The following is a 20,738-nucleotide window of genomic DNA, read 5'->3' on the forward strand; positions in this document are numbered from 1 at the left end:
TAACACGTAACTTATCTATAATGGATGCTTGTTTATTGAAATGAAAGAAGTGAAATCCATCATCAAAGAATAAGATCAATCATCGTTGCGTTTTTAATCGTTCCTAGACGTCGAATAGTTGCAAAGGAAATGCTCGCACTGGAATGAAAGTAACAAGCAACCTCTTTTTGCTTCATGTTTGTTTTTTCTATTTATTTTCAATCGTCCTCCTCATAATGAAGACTGCGATTTTTCAGGGTTTTAAGTTTCTGACAACAAATTGCGTTACTTTGACTTCTTCTAACATCAAATCAACAGAAAATTGTAGTTTTTTAATACTCTCTCCAAGTCTAATTAGTGATTGGTGTATGACGTTTGTCATGATAAGCGTAGAGAACTAACATTCGATAAGCGGTTGTCATACCTTTGTTTGGATATTGATGTTGACTACGCAACACATGGTCATGCAAAACTGTAATTTCATTCCTTATTTTTAGAAGCTATTTTTATTGATAATTTTAAAAACAATTATTGCTTTGGCTAAACCTAAACTAATTGAATCTATACACAGACGCTAAGCCAATGCAAAAAAGACAAATTTTGCAAACTGTGTTTAGATTAACGTTACATCATCACGTTAGACTAACGGCAAAAATGAATCACTTATTTGCTGTTTAGACGTGGATGACTGTGTTGGCGATCCTTGCAAGCATGGAGGAACTTGCATTGATGGACTTAGCACATACACCTGCATTTGCTCTGAGGGATGGCAAGGAGAGCATTGCGAAAACAGTGAGTTTTACGAAGTCGAAAATGTCTTTTAGGTTTGATTCAAGCCAAGTCCGATCTTGCCAAGAAATCATTTGCTTTTTTACTATGATTTTTCTTACTAGACGACGTCGAATCGGTGTAAAAAGGAGTTGATTGACTGGTTGGGCATATGCAATGGTGATTGCTAAAACATCTTCTGTTGCAAAATGAAAGCAGACGTTCATATTATTATTTAAAAAACTAGGGCTGTTCCTGCTTCGAACACATTTTCGTTTTTTCAACAAAATACCGTTTCCTTAAAGTTTTCATTTGCTATGTCGATTTTTTATGTTTATTACTTTGGAAATGTTCGCTTTATATCCCCAAACGCTGTAGACGTGATGCATAGCAGAAGTGAGTTTTTCTTTTTTACCCTGACAGATGTGAATGAATGTGAGCCCGATCCATGTCACGGGAGAGGACACTGCGTGGATTTGGATGACGATTTCTTGTGTGAGTGTCGACATCCCTGGAAAGGGAAGACTTGCAATTCAAGTAAGTGTCATGATCTTTTTGCCGTGTGTACTTAATCAAGTCAATGCGTGTTGTAACTTGGAACAGCATGGTAGATTGCAAAAGGTCTTATGCAAGATGAAAATGTAATCCACATTTTGTGACTGATCTAAGCTTTAAAACAGTTAATGGTGATTTATGAATGTAAAACTGTGTTTTCATAAAAAAATTTCGTTTTTGTTTTGTTACAAAGCAACAGCCCTCATCGTCGAATTTTTGTCTGTTTGCAATGCTATGCTATAGCGTAAGTGCATGTACTATTTGCCTCGTTTTGAATACCTGGATACAAAAATGTAACAAAATCGTCTTGTTGCAAAGATGAGTTTTTGTGGTGTATTCTTCTTGCACGTGTGATGTTTTTCTGCCCGAACGGTCTTGTGAAAATAAGTTAATATTATCTGTTGATCATTGACGCTGAAGTCCACCTTTGAATCAAATTCTAAAAGAAGACTGGCGACAGTTTTCTTTCATGCGCAAGTGAAACTCTCTGCTTTCACATTCAAGTTTTCTGACCTCACAATTTTGGCTCTCTCAGCCAGGTTTAAAATATCGGTTTTCTAAACTTTGCATTTTTGACATTTGCCTTTCAAGATTCGAACATTTGCTGACTTTTTGTGTATTGTTTTTCACTTTATTTGTTTTATTCCATTTTGCTTCAAAAATCTCGCGTCTTTCTCTTAAAACACTAGGGCCGACCAGTCGCCTGCGCCCTGCAGTAACTCTGCCACTTCTCTTTATCTGTGACATCATCCCCTTTCACTTTATCAGAACCAATAAACAATTAAACATGCAATTTTTTTGTAGCACGAGTGTGGTCCTGCAATTACCTAATGTCAAACCACATTGTCTAACCCCAAATTACGGTTTTTATCAAAAATTTTTTGCTTTAAGTCTTTTTGACTTTCTTTCTGTTTTAAACTTTTTTCACTTGTCCAATTAAAGCGTGATGTTCTTTTCGACTTCTAATGGGAATACTAGGCTAGTAGAAAAGTTCAGCATGACTAAAATTTAACAAAGTTACAAAAATTCCAGTAAATTCGGTTATAAAATGGCAAAATTCCAACTGTCTGGCGAGAATTCTCTCTTCGTGGAAATGTTATGTTTCGTTTCTTCTTTTAATTATGGTTGTTTCTTGGAGAAACTTTTACCTTTTCAAGCTTATTTAAGGTGTTGTTTGTTTTACAAGTGCAACATGCCACCGACCTTAAAAAATGACTTCATCGACAAAAAATGATGACGTATTCTTTTAGTAAAATATACCTTGCAGTCACAGGTGTACCAAGCGTAACCTGACTCCAGGATCGGTCATTTGTAGCTACTTAGCTAATTCCTATTGACCACTGATTTTTGTGCAAACGAAATGGTTTCCAGTTTGCAAACTTCGCCTTCCTTAACTTGTTAGGCGTTACAAGAACGCAAACAAACGTAATAATGTGATACCCTAATCAACGAGCCTGGTTAGTTCTCATCGAACATTATCCTGATTTTTTAACTCAATTTGGAACATATAGCGCTCCCAGGTGGTGAAACTTTATCCTCGTTTTTCTTTTCTCAAGCGAAAAGTTTAATTAGTAATCGTTCAAGGGTCTAACTGTGCAGGCTAACATGGACGCTGCAGTTTTATATCTATCGCTATATAAAGGCATTAGTCACAGCTACTCCACTTTTTAATCATGAAGCTTCACGTGATGTCAGTCTCTGCTCAAGTAAGCTTTACGTTCCCGTGTGCTTTGACATGTTGCTTAAACTTAAAATAGTGAAACAAAACTAGGTGAAACCTTTGAAAGAAAATGAACTCGTTGTTTCATTTCTTCGATACTTTGATTGATAATTATGGAAATCTTTATTCTCGGGTTGAAAGTGTTGTTTGTAAATGGTGGTTTTATCCTTTAAATTCATTCATCTAAACTTCACGTAATCTTTATTCCAGAACATTTTTTATTTCATGATTTCAAAACTAATTGTTTTTGTTGATCAAGCAAAACTGTTTCTAAAGCGCCTTTTCGCGCCCAGCCAGCAGAATTTGCTGTTTTTACATCGTTGCAACGTCTAGCAAAGATGAAACGACGTAAAAGTGACTAGTTTTTTTCTGACATGGAACTTGTTGACCAGACTTCACCAAGTAGTTTGTGGTTGTTGATCAGTTTTGATGTTAAAAAGTTGGAATGGCTGTCAAATAGCGGATGTCTGAGGTTACTTGCATAAGGTCATTATCTTGATGTTAATATGATGTTTGCCACGCTTACCATGCAATTTCGAATGGCTTTCGGCTTGTGATATGTTTCTTTGTCATTCACTTTTATGGAAAAACAAAATAAATTTTGTAACAAACGGCACTCCGCAACACTTTTGAGGCTTTGAAACACACAACACCACTGTTGAATTGCCAACCTGACATTTAACTTTACTTCTGATGCGTTAAAATTTCACGCTGTCTTCATGCAATTTGTGATTCGAAGTTTTCTCTAATAACGCGCTAAGTAATTCAGCAATTAAAAATGTTGTTTGTCACGAACTGAAATCTGAAACTTCACAATGTAGATTTTAACGACCTGTTTGAAGTCTGAAAGTTTGCAACACGTCAATCAAGCCAAATTTTTTAACTCAGATGATGAAGCTGTTGTTTCATCAGTTTGAAGTGAACCAACGTTGTATTAACGTGCTTTTTTTCTTTTGCAGGACGCCGTCAATGCAATGCGAACACCTGCGCGAATGGTGGAGTGTGTGTCCCGATGGATAGAACGTTCATCTGCAAATGTACTCCTGAGTGGAAGGGCAACTCCTGCACCATCCGTGAGTTACAAGCCTACAAGTTTTAACGTACGGACGACATGTTTGTTGTTCTGTCTTGATCTTGTTTTTGTCTTGTCTTGATAACTTTGACCTACTCTGAAAGATATTTTTTTATATGTTGATTTAACGTCTGAAGGCGTTGTTATCTGTTAATGAATTAGCAAAGTAACGGGTCAGCTTCCAATACAAACGGTCTTAATTAGCAGACGATTCGGAAGACTGACTTATCAGTTAAATCTGGTGCTCTAAACCCGCTTTGTTTTGATAGGAGCATAATGTCGTGCATTTTTCAACTTGCGGATTCTGTAAAGTTATATTGCATTTAAGTTATTGTTTTTTTTATGTGATTGAAACTGCAAAACCATATTCTATTTGCAAGAAAACTACGATACAATTATACGTGATTTATCGATGATTTAGTCAACTGGAAAACTGAGTGCGTATAAAATGTTATCAAGTTTCTATAATATAGGTACAGTTAGTTTATGCGAGAGCCAGCCCTGCATGAACGGAGGGACATGCGTTGGAAAGGACGAGTCCTTTGTCTGCTACTGCCGGGAAGGATTCGACGGGGACCAGTGTGAAAACGGTAGGCTTTCCATTTGAGCTCAGTGAATTAAATAGTTAAAAAATGCAACTTTTTTTTTAACCCAAAGCGTTATTGCGTTCCCACGTAAACCACTGTCTGACAATGTTGAAATTTGAGATTTTCTTGCTTGGTTGTTGGAAATGCTCACACGAGCGTGTATTCCGCATTCCACGGATTGAAATAGTCTCATGTACTTATAAGGTTGTCCCTTTGAAGTGCTTAACGACTACCTAATAATGTTTAATGTAATTTATATGTTTGTTGAATGGTAAGGCCCTGCCTCATGACGCGCTAAGTCGTTTGAGTCGAGAATCATTTTTAACAATAAATCACAGCAAGGTGATGTCATTTGAAGTCGAAGTTTTTAGCAAGTGACACCTCTCAATTTTGAGTTGAACTCTGCGATCAAGCCTGTGTACTTTCCATGCACGGTTCTGCCAAAAGCCCATCAAGTTATGCTGATTTTCAGCCCATTAGTAGCCAGTTTGCTTGCTTAAGCGCTGTAACCTGACCCTTTTCGTTCAAGTGGTAAAAACTCACTCAACTCTGAAATTCTGACCCGACTGTTTTAACCCTAGTCGATGACGCAGTTTGACTAACCCGCTTTTTACACCAGTTTAACATTACTTTTTACAAAGCTTGTAAAATGATTTATGTTGCCTGAGAAATCTTCTCAACTGATTCGTCATAGAAAAAGTAAATGTTTAATATTATAAAGTTTAAAGTCGGAAAAAGTGATTTATGCCAGTCTTCCCTCAAATTTTATTTAAATCTTGATTTATTGGATTTCTTGTCACCTGTGATCAAGATTTATTTTTTGCACCTGACTAGTGGTTTCTCCAAACGCCGTCTTTCAATTTAACGCTTTATTAAACAAACATGTTTGGGCTGAACTATTCAGAGATTCTCTCACAATATTTCATTGGAAATAAGCAGATGTTTCGGCATTATTATCTTGGTTCATTGAAATAAATCATTCACCTTTCTTGAAGTGTTTTTAACATCTTTAATTTGATTGTTACAAATTGGTTCATGGTGGGCATCGTTTAAAAAAGACTTTATTCCACGAGTTTAATAAATGAGCAATTGGCTTTTAAACAAAGCTATGACAAGATCAAGCAACCACAGTTCAACTCTCGGCCTGGGTAACTGAGCAACACACTTTATGCTCAGTTCTTTATTCAGTGGTACCGAGCAAATGGAACGGCTTTTTGGCATCACCACAAGGGCTAGGAAAGCTTCTCGTTGTCAACCTTGGTGGCCGCAGCATGAGCCACAAGGTTCGCCATTTGTAATTTTGACAGTGAGCGAACCTGAATCATTGTTCCAATCAGGCCCGGATTTAGGGGGGGGGGGGCAGAGGGGGCAGTTGCCCCGGGCCCCCCGACTTTTCAAGGGCCCCTTATGTGGAAAAAAATGTGATTTTGTGTTATTTTTTTCCCTTTGGCCTTTAAAGTTTCTGCAAAATGCTGTGCAGCACTGGACTGATGCTACTGTAGACGTAGAGATGGTTTTTCGCGCCTAAAAATTTTTTTGCACGGGGGCCCCCCGATCTAAAAGTGCCCCGGGCCCCCCATCAGCTAAATCCGGCCCTGGTTCCAATGCTCCTAAATTCCACATGCATGCAAAGCTGAAAGGATTCAGCCTTCAGAAACAAATCTAAATTACAAGCATATGTATTGGCACAATCGATAAAGCTTTTCTGTGTTGCTGCAAGAGCAACAATCTTACTTCAACTTCAAGATTGCGTTTCCATTTTGCTCTGGTCGTTTGAAGAAACCCGTATTTTTATTATCTGAATGTAGCGATACAATGTTGACTGGTTTGAAATGCTTGTAATGGATACTTGTATCATTCAGTCATGCCATCACTTTGTAGTGTGGCCACACGACCTACCGACAAAGGTCACCATTTTTATATTGATTTTACGTCGACGATTAGCACTACATTCCTCGTTGCTAATACAAATGACGTATGAGTTGACACGTTTGACCAAAGTTGAACAAAGCGAAGTTTTTAACCATTTAATTTTTATTTTTCAGACATAAACGACTGTTCACCCAACCCTTGGTAAGTCTTACAAAATTTAATCAACAACAAAAAAATCTGAAATCGTTTGCAATGTAGCATTGGTCACAGTAACATTCTATATTTTTAGTTGTTTATTTACTTGCAGTTTCATAATTTGTTTTGTTTTGATTTGAGACTTTCTTTTTTCATCAGCTACAACAAGGGGCGATGCATAGATAAAGTGAACCATTACACTTGCGAATGCTTGGACGGTTTTGCTGGTCCTGACTGCAGAAAGGGTAAGTGTTGCTGACGAAAGGTCAATAAATTTTACATTCAAATCTCCTTGTTAAATGTGTTTCAAGTTAAGTGGGCTAGCACGAAGAAAAGTTTATTTCACGCATTTCATCATCTTGTGATAAAAAACGCCAATAACTACGCTAAACAAATTATAAAAGTTTAATTGTCCTTGCGTATATTTAATTCAAACAAAGGAGGGTTTCCCTACATTGTCCGTCCTTTATTTTTCAGATATAAACGAGTGTTTATCCTTACCCTGCACGTTTGGCAGCACTTGCGAGGATTTAATCGGCGACTACAGATGCAAGTGCCCTCCTGGCAGGATCGGAAAAGATTGCAGCGAAGGTATAATATTTTATTTTTTGATGTCGATCGACGTCGCGATAATATAACAACAATCATATTAGTTTTTAGTTAAGTATTGGTCACCAATAATATATCAACTCATCTGACCGGTTTACATTTTATTGATTTAACTTTTGAATGTGTTGGCTAGAATCAATGTAAAAAAGATTAATTTTGGTGATTGGAAAAAAAAAGGAATCTGTTACGAGCTATAACTCGATGTCATTACCTTCATATCTACATTCATATATTGTGATGTTGCCTGCCCCCAGGGGCTCTATCCACTTTTAGAATTCCGAGGGGTGATTTTTGGACAGTGGGCTAAAATCGTCATAGTCATTTCAACAACAACTTTAAACTCGTCTTAATCATTCCAACCACTCCAATGAGTGTGGGGGGGTGATCACCCCCTCATCCCGTTGGATAGAGAGCATGCCTGCCCCACATAATGTCCATATGACGAGCGTTCTTTTATTCTTCTTTCAGTTGTGATGGCTAAACACTCTTGTGTTGTGAACGGAAATACACGAGCTGATGGCACTCGGTGGATGAATGGCTGTAATTCGTGTACGTGCCAAGATGGGATTGTTGATTGCTCAAAGGTAAAAAATGCTGACATACTACTATAACTACTATACATTTAATCCAGTGACATAAAATATGTTTTTGGAATTTCTTGTAACAAATGTTACATTTCTTAGATATGGTGCGGTCATAAAAACTGCGGAAGTCCCAGTACCAGCAACCAATCGCCCTGTCCTGCCCCACAGATCTGTCATCAGCTTAGGACAGAAGACTGCTTCACTGGAGGCTGTAACAGTCGAGGCTTGTGCATGAAGGAAGGAGATTTCAAAGAGAGAAACGACATTGGACTTTTACCACCAGCTGACGAATGCCTTCCAAGCACTGATACACCACCGGCTTCAAGTTGTGCTCGCTTGACTTTTGTGTTTGACCTAAATGAAATGCCGCAGGTGTGTAGGCAAGATAGCGTAGAGCCATGGACTTCTAAATAGTAGCATCTGGACTGGAAACTCAGTGGGCAACATGAGGCCAAACAGTTGGTACAACAGTTGGCCAACAGTGGGCCAACAGGGTTAGTTACTTGGCTGTTGGCCCACTGTTGGCCAACTGTTGTACCAACTGTTTGGCCTTATGTTGCCCACTGAGTTTCCAGTCCAGATGCTACTATTTAGAAGTCCATGGTAGAGCGTTTCCTCTTTTTAAAATTTACTTGGATTTGAAACATCGCTAAGTGTTGCTCGCCACCAGCTTAATTGGTGAGTGGCTACCCTTGAATGTGGTCATAATACTGATATAAAAATGCAGCAACAACAACCGAAACCTCTAATACTACCAACTCAAACTCTTGTTTGTTACGAATAGGGTGTATGGGTGGAGGACATATGCGTCCAAGTGCGTAGCTTACCGGAGATGAGACACCATGCAAAAATATCTACTCTCGTCATACGTTGTTCTATCGTCAATGGCATTCCCAATGCTATAACCCTTGCACTGGTAAGTTTTAATGCCACGTTTATGTACAGTAAATATCCCTTAGAAGTAGATATATAGAATACACGTGTAGTTGTTTTCACGATTGAAACATACCACCACTGATCTTCTTAAAAATCTGTATCAAGAGTCTTTCACTTTTCTATTTTGTTCAGACTTCTAACGTCACTGGAGTGGGGGAAGCTGAAGCGGCTGCTGATGAACTAGCCAAGTTGATGAAACGCCACACCAGAACAAGCTCTCTTCTAATCCCACTTACAGAAGTGAAGTTAGAAGTAAATTCTCCACGCCTTGACGAATCTCCTGGTAAGTTGTGATTTCAATGTTTGTTCCAACTTAGTAAATTGCCTCTTTCTAGCTAGAAAGAGTTGCCGTTTGTGCATCATTTTAATGTCTACCAATGTTTAAACGATGTAAAAACAGGCAACTTTTGCTGGCCGCGTTTCCTCTGAAATTACCGAATTAAAAGTATAGTATTGATCTAAATTGCAGTTAAGATGCCTATTAATGGATTTGTAGGATTTTGAAAAATTGCTTTGTTAGCGTCTCATTGCTTCTTATTAACTGCCAAGTATTTGTCCAAAAGTTAAGAATGATATGTCTTCTTGAAGCAAACTGCCACATTATAATTTCAGATACACAACAAGTTCTTGCCTTGTTTTTGCAGGTTCAGATTTTTCCTTTTATTTGGCTGTTATCTCATCCGTGCTAGTTGGCTTCATTCTGCTGACTTTACTGGTCGTTTGCTGCGTGGCAAAGCGTCGACGAAAACGAAAGCTGAAACTTCGTTCCGATTCAAAACCCTTCAAAGTTGATGTTGTTCAGAAAAAGTTGAACAATCGTGATCTCCAGGATCAGCAACACAGCAACATCGTCACAGACGTCAATCAGCTGATGGCTGCCAACAGAAAAGTTCCAAGCAGCGGGGTTAAAAATCAAAAACACATTGTTTCAATAAGCGACAAAAATTTGGTTGAAAGTCGGCAATTAGAGAATGAAGACGATGCATCTGTTCGAAGTATTCCGGAGAGGTCTGTGATCCCTGCAAAGCAATACTTATTCGCTTCAAGTATTCCAACGAGCAGTATACAAGGATTTATAGATGCCAGAGTAACGCAAGGAAGACCTTCTTCATCACGACCATGCAACATTCGTCCCACATTACCTTCCAACGCTCTGATGAACCAGCAGCTAGCATCCTCATCCAATCATCCTGCATCGCGACACATCTCTGAAATCCACTCTTTGAATGAATGTGGAGTTGAGACGGATCCGGATGATGTGTTCGAAACAGCTTCGTCGATACGATCAACTGCTTCCTGTCGCGAAAGCAATCGACTCTTATTAAACTCTTCCTACCACGGCGACTCATGCAGATGCACTACTAGATCCCCTCGTGGTCTCTGCCGACCCATATACTCAGAATCACCCCATGAAGAGTGCTCTGAATCTGAAGAAGTTGCAATGCTGATGGATCGAAATTACGCTCCGCCTTCCAGGCGAACCCAGCACAATAACCGTCGGCATCATCGTTGTCATCACAACTCACGCCAACGACGTGACGACGGTCGCCGATCTCATCGGCAGCGATATCGACCTTCGCCATCTTCAAACTCATATTGTGATAGCGACACTCGCTACTCTGAACCTGACTTAATAGACGAGGCCCGACCAGGGTCACAAATATCCGCTGAGCGTTTGCCGGGACCGTCACTTGATGATGCGTCGTTGCCTCCATACGAAAGTATCATGGCATCCAATGGTAGTGTTCCGTCAACAATCGCCCCTCCCTCCGAGTCTAGTCATCGCCCTTCATCTTCGAGTATTGTGACAGATCATTCTCTTCATTCTCCACCGCCATCTTACTCACGACATTACACTCGGCCATCGCAGTCTTGGCGAGGTAGTCAGCAAACTTCGGCTCGATCGGGTAGCGAGCCCCCTCATGGGACTACACCGCCGCATCGCAGTTGCTCAAGCTCAAATCACGGTGAATTTGTCCAAACTTCAGCTTCTGTTCACTCTTTCACTGACGGCGACTTGTGCTCGTCACAGCCACTAATTTCACACAATGAAAACTATGACGCAACGACGTCGTCTTCTCCAGGCGACGACTCCACAACAGAACTTTTGTCGGCAGCGACAAGAAAGTCGTCGCACGAAGTGACCGTCTAACGGCGGCGAGACATATTGTTTTATTTATAAATCAACTTTGCTTTTTAGTATGCTTAAATGCTTGAGTTCCGATTTTTATGTCAATTTTTAGCCGTTCTCTGGCGTTGAAGTTAAAAGGAAGTTTAATATTCGAAAAACAAATTGAAAGCGTTAGGCAAGGTGATGTTTTCACACATATGATTTACTGCACAACGCAGCCATAAGATTCTATTTTAATATTCTGTTGCTTTAGACAATATAACCTTCATCAATAAAATTAGTTTAATTGAAGCAGTATAGCCAACTGTAGCATCAAACCGAAAATACGGAACTTTATGCCCTTTCAACGTTTCAAGTTTCTTTTCTGTCGAATGCTTTTAGATGATTTTATTTTCACTTGATTTTCTTGTTAACAGTTTCTGTCGTTTGACATAAAACAATAAGTTGCATTGTGAATGCTTCATCTCGTATTTTGCTCCCATTGCTTCACTATGGTTTGTGCACTTCCACTGGCAAAGTCAGTCGTTGTTTGTTTGTTTGACTAACCTGAATAGAGGAATATTTCAAACAATTTTGTACTCTCTCTCTTTGCGCGATGTTTAATCGTCTCATCAAAAGATATCTGTCTTTTGCTAATTTAATCTAATTTCAATGCAGATAGGTAATTTTATTTTGCAGGTAAAAAGCCTTGTTAAAAACACTAGTAGAAATCTTTATATATTCTGGTTACGTGGTAGCGTTGATTGGCGTTAAAACAACAACATGTGATTCGCGTGGAAGTTTCCATTGCATTGTATAGAAATAAGTATTTTTAACGTAGATAGGCTACAGCGTAAAAATAGTCGAGGATTTGTGTCATCAGTTGAATGTGGTTTGAGACCGAGAAGCAATTGTGCTGCCATTGCTAACTGCAATATTTCTCACGTAAAAGTATTCAAACGTAAAATTAGAAGGACTGAAGACTCGTTCTCTCAGCTGCAATTTAGAGTAAATCCCTTCAAAAGTTCATAGAAGCATTCACTACCTTTGTGAGCCAGTTGCGGTAGTTGTCGCAAGGCTGGCATGCAAGCATGCTTTGAAATGGAATAAACCCTTTTTAATTCAACTTCTGCAGTTTAATATTAAAAGCGTTTGTGAGTGCTCTATTGTTTTCTTTTTGTGCAGCTTCACGCACGCAGTGTTTTGAAATCATTGCAGTTTCCCTCCAAGGGTAGATGTGTCGAAGCAAACTCACACAACTCAACTAGTGATGACTGTTGTTCAGTCAATGTCTTGTGTGGTGAAACGTTTTCTACAAAATTGGCTTTTGGGTTCGCAATAGTGATTTTCTCGTATTTTTACTTGATTTTGATACCTTTGATCAATAAAAAAAATAAAAATAAACTTTACTCTCATGTTGCATTCCAACCTTCAGTAGTTTGTGTTTAAATTCGCTTCAACTAGTTTGGTTTCGCTTATATTTGAAATGTGACTCCCGCCAATTTCACACCAATTCCAGTTTGATTGCTGTAAGCTGATGTTCATTACATTGCAGCGTTTTTACGACAATTTGATGTCACATGAACGTTATTAAACTTGTTGTAAACAATTACGGCTTTACAAAATATCAGTGTGCCAGGTTTTCTCCTACTCTGCATCATAATTGCAAAGCGGGAGTGAGCAACTTGAACGACGTGCGAGGGTCTCATTTTGGTTGGTTGGTTTTGAATCTTTATCCTCAGATTGACAAAGCCTTGATTGGTTATTCCTGGTGGATTCGCATACTTGTAGAGGCTCTTGACGCAGGGCCGGTTACTGAGATTGGCAGAGTGAAGTTTCCGATTGTTGAAGTGTTGTTGCCGAGGAATTATTCCATCCATTAGGTGCCGCTAAATGGGGAGCAGTCCTGAAAGTGCGTTGCTCAAACGCACACCCCGAGAGCCGAACTAGCGCCGCGTAAACTTGAGCCGGGCGCGTTACCGCTGAGCTAACGGGGCGGACATTTTTTGTAGTTGTAAGCTACTACCAGAACCGTTGAGAAAATGAATTGAGCCCGTAACAATGAGACACTCGGGTCTCAAATCAAGACAGTTCTAAGAAAAACGCAATATATACAAAAATAACCAGTTTCTTCAAGTTTCTGGATCCCTTGGAAAGGTTCTGGTTACTGAAATTATCCTGGACCCTGGTGGAAAGACACCCCTGGACCCCCTGACAGCGTTATTATGTACCACCGACGCAGGTGGGATGGCGCAACAAATAAGATGCTCGCTTTTCAATTATGCGATCCTAGTTTCACTCTCAGCAATACAGTACATAGTTATTGAAAAAAAACACTGCTTTTACCCAGGGCGGGATAAAGTAGATGAGTGTAATTTCTAAAGGAAAAGAGGTCGAAAGAAAAGACTGATGATACTTTCGTAAGTTCAGATTGCAGAAGGCTAAGTATAATGCGAACCTTGTCTTCTTATCCTTCGAGACTTCCCATTAAATTAATAGCAAGGTCTTGCCAGGGTCCTTATGGAAACTCGGTACGTTTCATAGGTTCATAAGATGCAGGTTTCGAAACAAGTTCGACGCCACAAGCCTTGATAGGTTATTCCTGGTAGTTTTGCATACTGGTAGAGGCTTTTGACACCGAACAGAGTGAAGTTTCCGATTATTGAAATGTTGTTGCCGGAGAATTAGGTGTCACGTGATGGAGAGCAGTTCTTAGAATGCGTTGCTCAAGCGCGCACTCTGAGAGTTGAACCAGCGCAGCGTCATCTTGAACCGGGCGCATAACCACTGAGCTAACGGGCAAACGGGGAGGTCTTTTTAGACATTATCTTTTTAAAAAATAAAAAAAAAGTCAATAAGTCATGCAATTTTCACTTTGTGTGGAGCTACATGTAGCCTACTTGAAAGGTTAGTGATATTGTTGTAATCACTTGTTGATTTATGCATATCAATTTGTATCCTCTGTGGATCCTTCTTTTGTATCATGGGCCAATCCTATAGATGCTTACTGGTACAACCCTTTATTTTCTTTGGATCCCAAATAGCCTCGCTTTTTTTCCATAGCATGGTTTGAGTTTTTCCGTCTCGTACTGCCGGCTGCTAACTCTGTGAATGCAAAAAATACCCTCGCTCAAGTACGTTGGCAAGCAAAAACTATTAAATTTTCCTCACCGGCTCGGTTGCTTAGTGGTTAAGGTGTCTTCCTCTAAATTGGTAGGCATGAATTCGATACCCTGTCGGGTCATACCATAGACTTTTTAAAAATGGTACTAAATCTAATTCCAGCTTGGCACTGAGCAATGGAATGGATTTGGGTAATAATGTACTCAGTTGCGTCTCTACACGGCTGTATTGACTGCTATACAAAGTGCTGAGGGGCAACGCATTCTGCGATGGATACAGCGCTATACAAAAACAAGCATTATTATTATCTCATTTAGTCAAATGTAGATTTAGTGTTGTAGTGGATTTGTTGCGTGCTAGAAATCGCCAACTGTGGTAATTTGTCATTGAAACTGACTGAACTGGAACCTCTAATCAAACAAATACGTAACATAGTAGCCTGTCAAATGCAGAGTATACCTATTAACAATATTATTGAATAGGCTACAGCAAAAAGTTCGATAAACATTGTGCATTTATAGATCATAGCATTTAGTAATCATTGAAGTTACTTTGCGAAAACAAATGCTTTTACAACATGTAGTGGTTGTGGTGGGGAGTGAGAGCAGAGCACTGAGCTTTTAGAACAGGGCATTCGAGGAAATGTTGCATAGTTTGATCCTGTCGACATTTACAGCTTGCTTGTGTTTCCCAAAGAATATCCCCAGTGTCGCATCAACGTCTTACATCTTCCAATACCAGTTCTTGGGCGGTAGAGGCATCGTCAATACTTTCGCGTTTACTCTTTCCGGGAGGAAATCCTTCTGTGGGACAAAGCTCCACATTGTCCAGCTCCTTCTTCCATACTTGGACCCGCACATTGGCGGCGAACTCATCTTGACCCAGTGGGACAACTGAAGCAAGGAAACTCAAGAACATCGATTGGTAAAAATCATCAGCTTGGTTCTTGGTTGAAAACGTGGCTCCGGTTGAAATGTTTCTTGTATTGCAAAAACGTGATTTTCTAAATGGGATTGTTTTCGAACTAAAAGGTTTGCCTTCTTGGACTCGATGCTAAACGTGATAAACTTGTTACGTTTCAAATTCTTACACGAAGCACTTAAAGTTAGTATTGAAGAAATTGCCTGTTTCAGGGTTGTGTGGGCAAACTTTTACTTAGCAGAACACCAGCCAAACGATTTTGATTTTCCACTCCATCAAAACAAATTCTGATAACGGTAAATCAACGTCTGCATATTGTAAAGGTGGCTGCTTGTTTCCAAGACCATGTTTCGTGGTCCCTTCGCAGCTCCAGTTGTTAAATCTGTTTATTTTGCCACACCATATAGCGATTAAGAATAAAAAAAAAGGTAGCCTAATTATTGGTATTATTTCATGCTGCGTTTGCATTGCGTTGCCTACCGGACACATTTCAGCACATACCCAAACATTAAGTTATTCAACACTATATTTATATTGATCATTATTGCTGCAATGAAGTGAAGCCAATGAATGGCATGCTTAGTTCATTACTCCTTGTGTTGCATAACAAATGTCGCTAAGCTTGCACTTTCTGGTGATGTGCCGTTAATGTGTGATGGCACATTTCCAGACGCTGTTGTCCAGTGTCTCATGGTGGCAATGGTGGCAAGCTCCGAAGCCATTTTCTTTCTTGAACAGTGAACTGCTTCGTAGAGAGTATTTATAGAAGGCAGCTCCATGCTTGCGCTTGGCAGAAACGGGTTTGGTCGAGGCCAGATATAGGCAGGCCCGGTTACGTTTTGTGTCATTGTACCACCGGGCAAAGAATCATGGCTCAAATGCATAGATCCAGATAGCAAAGATGGTCTACTATTTTTAAAACCTTTGGTTTGCTCTTGTTCCAAAAGATCTAATAACCCTAAGTTAGATGAATGTAAGATTTGTTGGGTGAAAGATGTTTTGTTTTTTGTTTTCACTTTACGAGGAGCGGGTGGCTTGTTTATGGACACTGGCTGAATCTCTTGGTGAAAAGAAGAGTTTTGATGACTTGTCGCTGAAAGAAGTCGCTGTTGCTTCCTGAATTTCGCTCTTCGGTTTTGGAACCAAACCTGTTGGAAGAAACTAATCAAAAAATTTCCTGACATTTATTTCTTGCTTGAAGCATTGATGATGTTATAAAATTTATCCGATGTTTGTAAACTAACTTTTCGTAACTTTTAACCTTCTGCTTCCATAATATTGCGTAACATTTATCATTCGTGATCTTTTGTATAGTTCTTAAAGGTCGATAGGTTTACTGCTTATTTTGAAAATAAATCCAAGAGTACAACTATTCTATAGCAATTTACCTGAATTCGAGCTTCAGTTAGAAATGTTCTTGTTGCGAGTGCTTCTCTACAGAATATGTCCGGGTACTGGGTAATATTAAAAACGTTTTCGAGAAGATAAAGCTGCTCTTGAGAAAAGCTTGTGCGATTTCGTCTTCTTCCTCCTCCAGTGAAGGGATATGGGAGTTTGATTCCTATAATATCTGCTGAATATTCAATTAAGCAACAACACATTAAATTGTAGAACTACATTAATTTTAAGCTTTCATGCTAGGCAACAAAATCTGTCATTTTTACATTGATTTAACGGCTACAGACGTTGAATCCATGTAAAAATGTCGGTTTTTGCAGTCTTGGATGTTGCTGTCATTACATCAATGCTATTGTGTGATGTCATTGGTCAATAACAGATATAATGCTTATTTTAATTTCTTCTATATGGTGATGCTAACCTACATGTTAATTGTTCTCATTTGATTGTTTGTTGTACATTTTTCCAGAAAAAGATTTTAGCCTGGTGACTTTACTTTAAAGAAAAGTTGATTGGAGAACTTGCAAACGTACAAAATAAAAAAGGATACCGGTACTTAAGCAGTTTAAAAACCGGTTAGTCTTATTACACTATATTACAACCAAAATAACACTTTAGTTTAAAAAAGACGTTTAGATCATTTAAACATAGAATGAATATGAATAAATAAAAGCAGCCATCCTTTATTTCTGTTGTTATGCGTTTCAATATGACGAAATAACTTATATAATAGTAGTCGTAGTCTTAAAGAGAAGTGCATGCAAAAAAATGCATAAGCTTGTAGTGATCATGTAGCAAGTATCCATGATTTTACTTTTTAACCAACTTACTCCACTGCTGCTCAGCCTTCGGTAAGTTTGGAGCAACTTCATAATCATCTTTCCCATCTTCTTTCAAAGATTCTTCACCTGGTACTTCTAGCTGAACTTCATTGAATGGTTGCACACTTTCTGTACTTGGATTCATTTCCGTTCGATCATATGGTGATATGAACTTGTACAGAGTGAATGACGTGCACAGAGGCACTTTAAAACGAACATACAACAAGTGCCCTCGTGTCTTATTATATACACAACATGCTTTATAATTTTTTTCTCTTGATTATAATGTTTCATTATGAGGTATTCCCAAATGTATTTTACAATTATTAGAAAATCAACTAAGTATGGGAATTATAGAGAGGAGTCGTTAAACGTATGTTTAAAATTAATGCAACCGCAGAATCATTTACCTGGTATTGTTGCTATTTCAGCAGAGACTTACTTAACAAGACCTTAAATAATTAATTAATGCATCTCAACTCCAATGGTTTTAATTATCTCGCTAAACAAGAAATAGTCAAAGGATAGAATAGTCAACGAAATATTTAAGATTAATCTTAGAAATTATTTAGAAAAATTATTAAAACCACGTTGTATCATTTAATTTGTATTTCTTGCACGGAGGTCTATAAAACGTTTCAACTTTTCATTTCGTACAGAAAGTAATTTAAGCTAGATACGACATAGATCTTTATTTTGACTAATACAAAAATATTGATGTTTTGTTTCAACTGTAGTTGTCTGCCATATCTTCTAAGAAAAGATAGAACTTGAAACATACAAAAGTACGAAAATCAAGTACACAGGTTGCCGTAGATATAAATTAATAAAACATGCTCCATCAATCTCAAACACAAAAATCACGAATACTGTATAAGAATATCTTGAACTTATCACTAAAATAAGAAAAATTCTATAATTAAGTTTAATGAGGTTAACAAGTTTAATGAAATTACTCTCTACAACCAGTTGTTAGCTTTGGAGTCAAATCATTCACTCCATTCCAAAGTCTTTCTGCTCTTTCAAATAAACACCCCCTTCGGTAGAAATCAAAACACATATTCGTGCCAGCTACTCAACGATCTTTCCGTTTGTTTAATGCGAAGCAAAGGAAAAAAATCTAATGGATAATTAGACACACCATAAATAAAACTTGAAATGAAATTTAGTTACCTCCAAACGCGATTATTTCCATCCCGACGCTGATCGGTATTATGAGTCTCTCCTTGTCGAGATCGGCGCATGTAGGCCTACGCCTAAACAAGAGAATGAAGTTTTCCGCTTAACAATGCACCAATAAGGGAGTGGCATCTCGCTCTTCTTGCACTTGCAGATGTGGTGCTGAGAAACAGACCGCATATCTTATTAACTACAGCAGCTTCCTCTCAGGGTCGCTGAGAAAATAAGTTTGTCCGGAACTAATGGGACTCTCGGGCTCCAGCTTAAGACACTTTTTAGAAAAAGCGCTACATTGAAAGAATACGCGGTGGTGCTTTTGAGATCCTGGGCCCGCTGGTAAGGTTGCGGGCCCCTAAACTCATTCTGGGCCCAATCCAAAAGTACACACTGAATCCCGCTGTAAACGCTACTGCTTCCACCCATCAATAGAGCGGAAAATCTGCATATCTTGGATGATAAAACCAAAGCTTGGCTGTTTTTATTACTGGCTTTTCAATGTGATAAGAGAAACATCGCCGACCTGAGATGGTCAATGAATAGATGTTTAGCCGCCCCAGAAGTTCAAACAAAGAGCAAGAAGTACATTATGTCTCACTGTCCGAAGTTATTAACTGCTTAATTAGCTTTGTGACTTCAGAGAAAACATTGCAGTAAAATCGCAGTAAAGACAAAAAAATCTCACAAACTCGTTCCCAAATAGTGGGTTACTAGCCTGAAAATTTTAATTAACAAACAGACCTATAATGTTTCTTACGTTATTACTTCATTGGTGACTGGTGAGGTGATAGATACAAAAACAGTGTCAAACATATTAAGTCAAAATTTACACTGACTGAATCCATTCAACACAAGGCTTCTTATCAGACAAAGCAAACTTAGCGCTGCATTGCGGTCTGCAAGCAGTGATATGCTCCTTGATTTTGATATTAGCCTACAACACAAGACTCAGAAAAGTTGTTTCCACTACCCAGAGGTGGGATTCAATCTACTCAGACAGCTACTTTTTCCGGTCCTGATATTTACCAGTTCGGGTAGATATGACCAAATCCTTACCAGATCTGGGCCAGATAAAATGGCTGTCTGGGTAGTTAGCAATTAGTTCGCCTACTTACCTATTGTACGGTAACGTTTGTAGCTATCGATGCATACAGATCGGCCCTTTACTTAAAATTAGCCTCATCTGGCAACCTTGCATTAGTATATCAGGTCCACTCGAGGAGATTGGTCAGGATCCGTTTCTTCATACTTTTATTTTTTATTTTTAAGAAGCCGTTTGCGTGAACCAGTGCCGGTCTTAGGGTATTTCGGGCCCTTTGCGGAATATGCTTTGCTGCCCCCAATGACAATGCTCCGATTCAGTAGCGTAGCTAGGTATTTTGAAAGGGGAGGGGGGTGGTTTGACGGTCAGCGGGCGAAGCCTGACACCCAGCGGCAGGGGGTCTGGGGGACCTCTCCCATAAAATTTAAAAAATTAGTTTGAATTTGGGGCATTCTGAGAGCATGTTCAACAAAAACTTGGGTATGAATATTAGTGTAAAGTGGTGCTGTCCGGTGGCATAGCAAAAGGATAAGATTATGTTTTCTTTGGCATTTTTTGGCTATGTCTCTATGTTGAGTCTTGATGCAACCTATTTCGTCCTTTGAAAAATTCGTACCCCGATTTCGTACCCTGAAATCGTGTAACAAAATCAAATTTCGACCTTATTCGTCCCCTGAAAAGATCGAGAAAAATTTTGAAATGTTTGCGGCAACTCCGATCAGCGACTTCGGCACTGTTGTTTTTTTTCTCGATCTTTTTAGGGTACGAAATGTTCAAGGGACAAAATAGGTTGCACCCGTTGAGTCTCTATGTTTTCTTGTTGCTAATTCCTTTGTTGAATTCACTTGTTGAATTTGTCCATTGGAAATGACAAAATTACTGCATTTTCTGAGTAAATTGCGGGCCCCTAATTTGCGGGCCCTGTGCGATTGCACGGTTTGCACACCCCAAAGACCGGCACTGCGTGAACCGATCCATCCAAACACTGCCACTGGCAATGCACTGTGTTGAAAAGTCTGACTTCAACATTGGTATTTTACGAAAAGTTTGATCTGTTGCAGGATGCTAATGATAAACGCCCATACCCACAAGATAAACGCCCTAAAAAAACATTGCTATGATAAACGCCCATACCTACAAAGCAATGGTTTCTACAATCAAGTTTACACAAAACAAAATTATAACCCTAACCTCGAGGGAAACTTTTCAAAATTATATATGTGAATCTGGTGCTTGTATTTACAACTTATCTATCAAAATTTAGAAACCC

The 20,738-nt window shown here is 38.9% G+C and overlaps 2 protein-coding genes across 3 annotated transcripts in view; one reads left to right on the top strand and one right to left on the bottom strand.

Moving 5' to 3' along the window:
• LOC145782403 (protein jagged-1b-like) overlaps positions 1-12,590 on the top strand; it is a 43,913-nt gene extending 31,323 nt beyond the window's left edge. For both annotated transcript variants that reach the window (XM_082594187.1, XM_082594194.1), the window contains exons 15-26: positions 658-771; positions 1,171-1,284; positions 3,982-4,095; positions 4,568-4,684; positions 6,727-6,754; positions 6,908-6,993; positions 7,226-7,339; positions 7,826-7,941; positions 8,041-8,313; positions 8,726-8,857; positions 9,010-9,160; positions 9,522-12,590. In XM_082594187.1, coding sequence (XP_082450313.1) covers positions 658-771; positions 1,171-1,284; positions 3,982-4,095; positions 4,568-4,684; positions 6,727-6,754; positions 6,908-6,993; positions 7,226-7,339; positions 7,826-7,941; positions 8,041-8,313; positions 8,726-8,857; positions 9,010-9,160; positions 9,522-11,029 — 2,867 coding nt within the window. In that variant the 3' untranslated portion in view covers positions 11,030-12,590. The remainder of the gene's footprint in view (positions 1-657; positions 772-1,170; positions 1,285-3,981; positions 4,096-4,567; positions 4,685-6,726; positions 6,755-6,907; positions 6,994-7,225; positions 7,340-7,825; positions 7,942-8,040; positions 8,314-8,725; positions 8,858-9,009; positions 9,161-9,521) is intronic.
• A 2,234-nt stretch (positions 12,591-14,824) lies between these two features.
• On the bottom strand, positions 14,825-17,395 carry LOC145766813 (uncharacterized). Its single transcript, XM_082578522.1, has 4 exons — positions 17,260-17,395; positions 16,420-16,604; positions 15,660-16,179; positions 14,825-15,003 (listed from the first exon to the last, which is right to left on the bottom strand). The coding sequence occupies exons 1-4, from the start codon at positions 17,393-17,395 to the stop codon at positions 14,825-14,827; spliced, it is 1,020 nt and encodes a 339-aa protein (XP_082434648.1).
• Between the last annotated feature and the right edge of the window lie 3,343 nt (positions 17,396-20,738).

This window comes from Aplidium turbinatum, chromosome 1, assembly GCF_918807975.1.
Source record: "Aplidium turbinatum chromosome 1, kaAplTurb1.1, whole genome shotgun sequence".
In the NCBI taxonomy this organism is placed as follows: domain Eukaryota; kingdom Metazoa; phylum Chordata; class Ascidiacea; order Aplousobranchia; family Polyclinidae; genus Aplidium; species Aplidium turbinatum.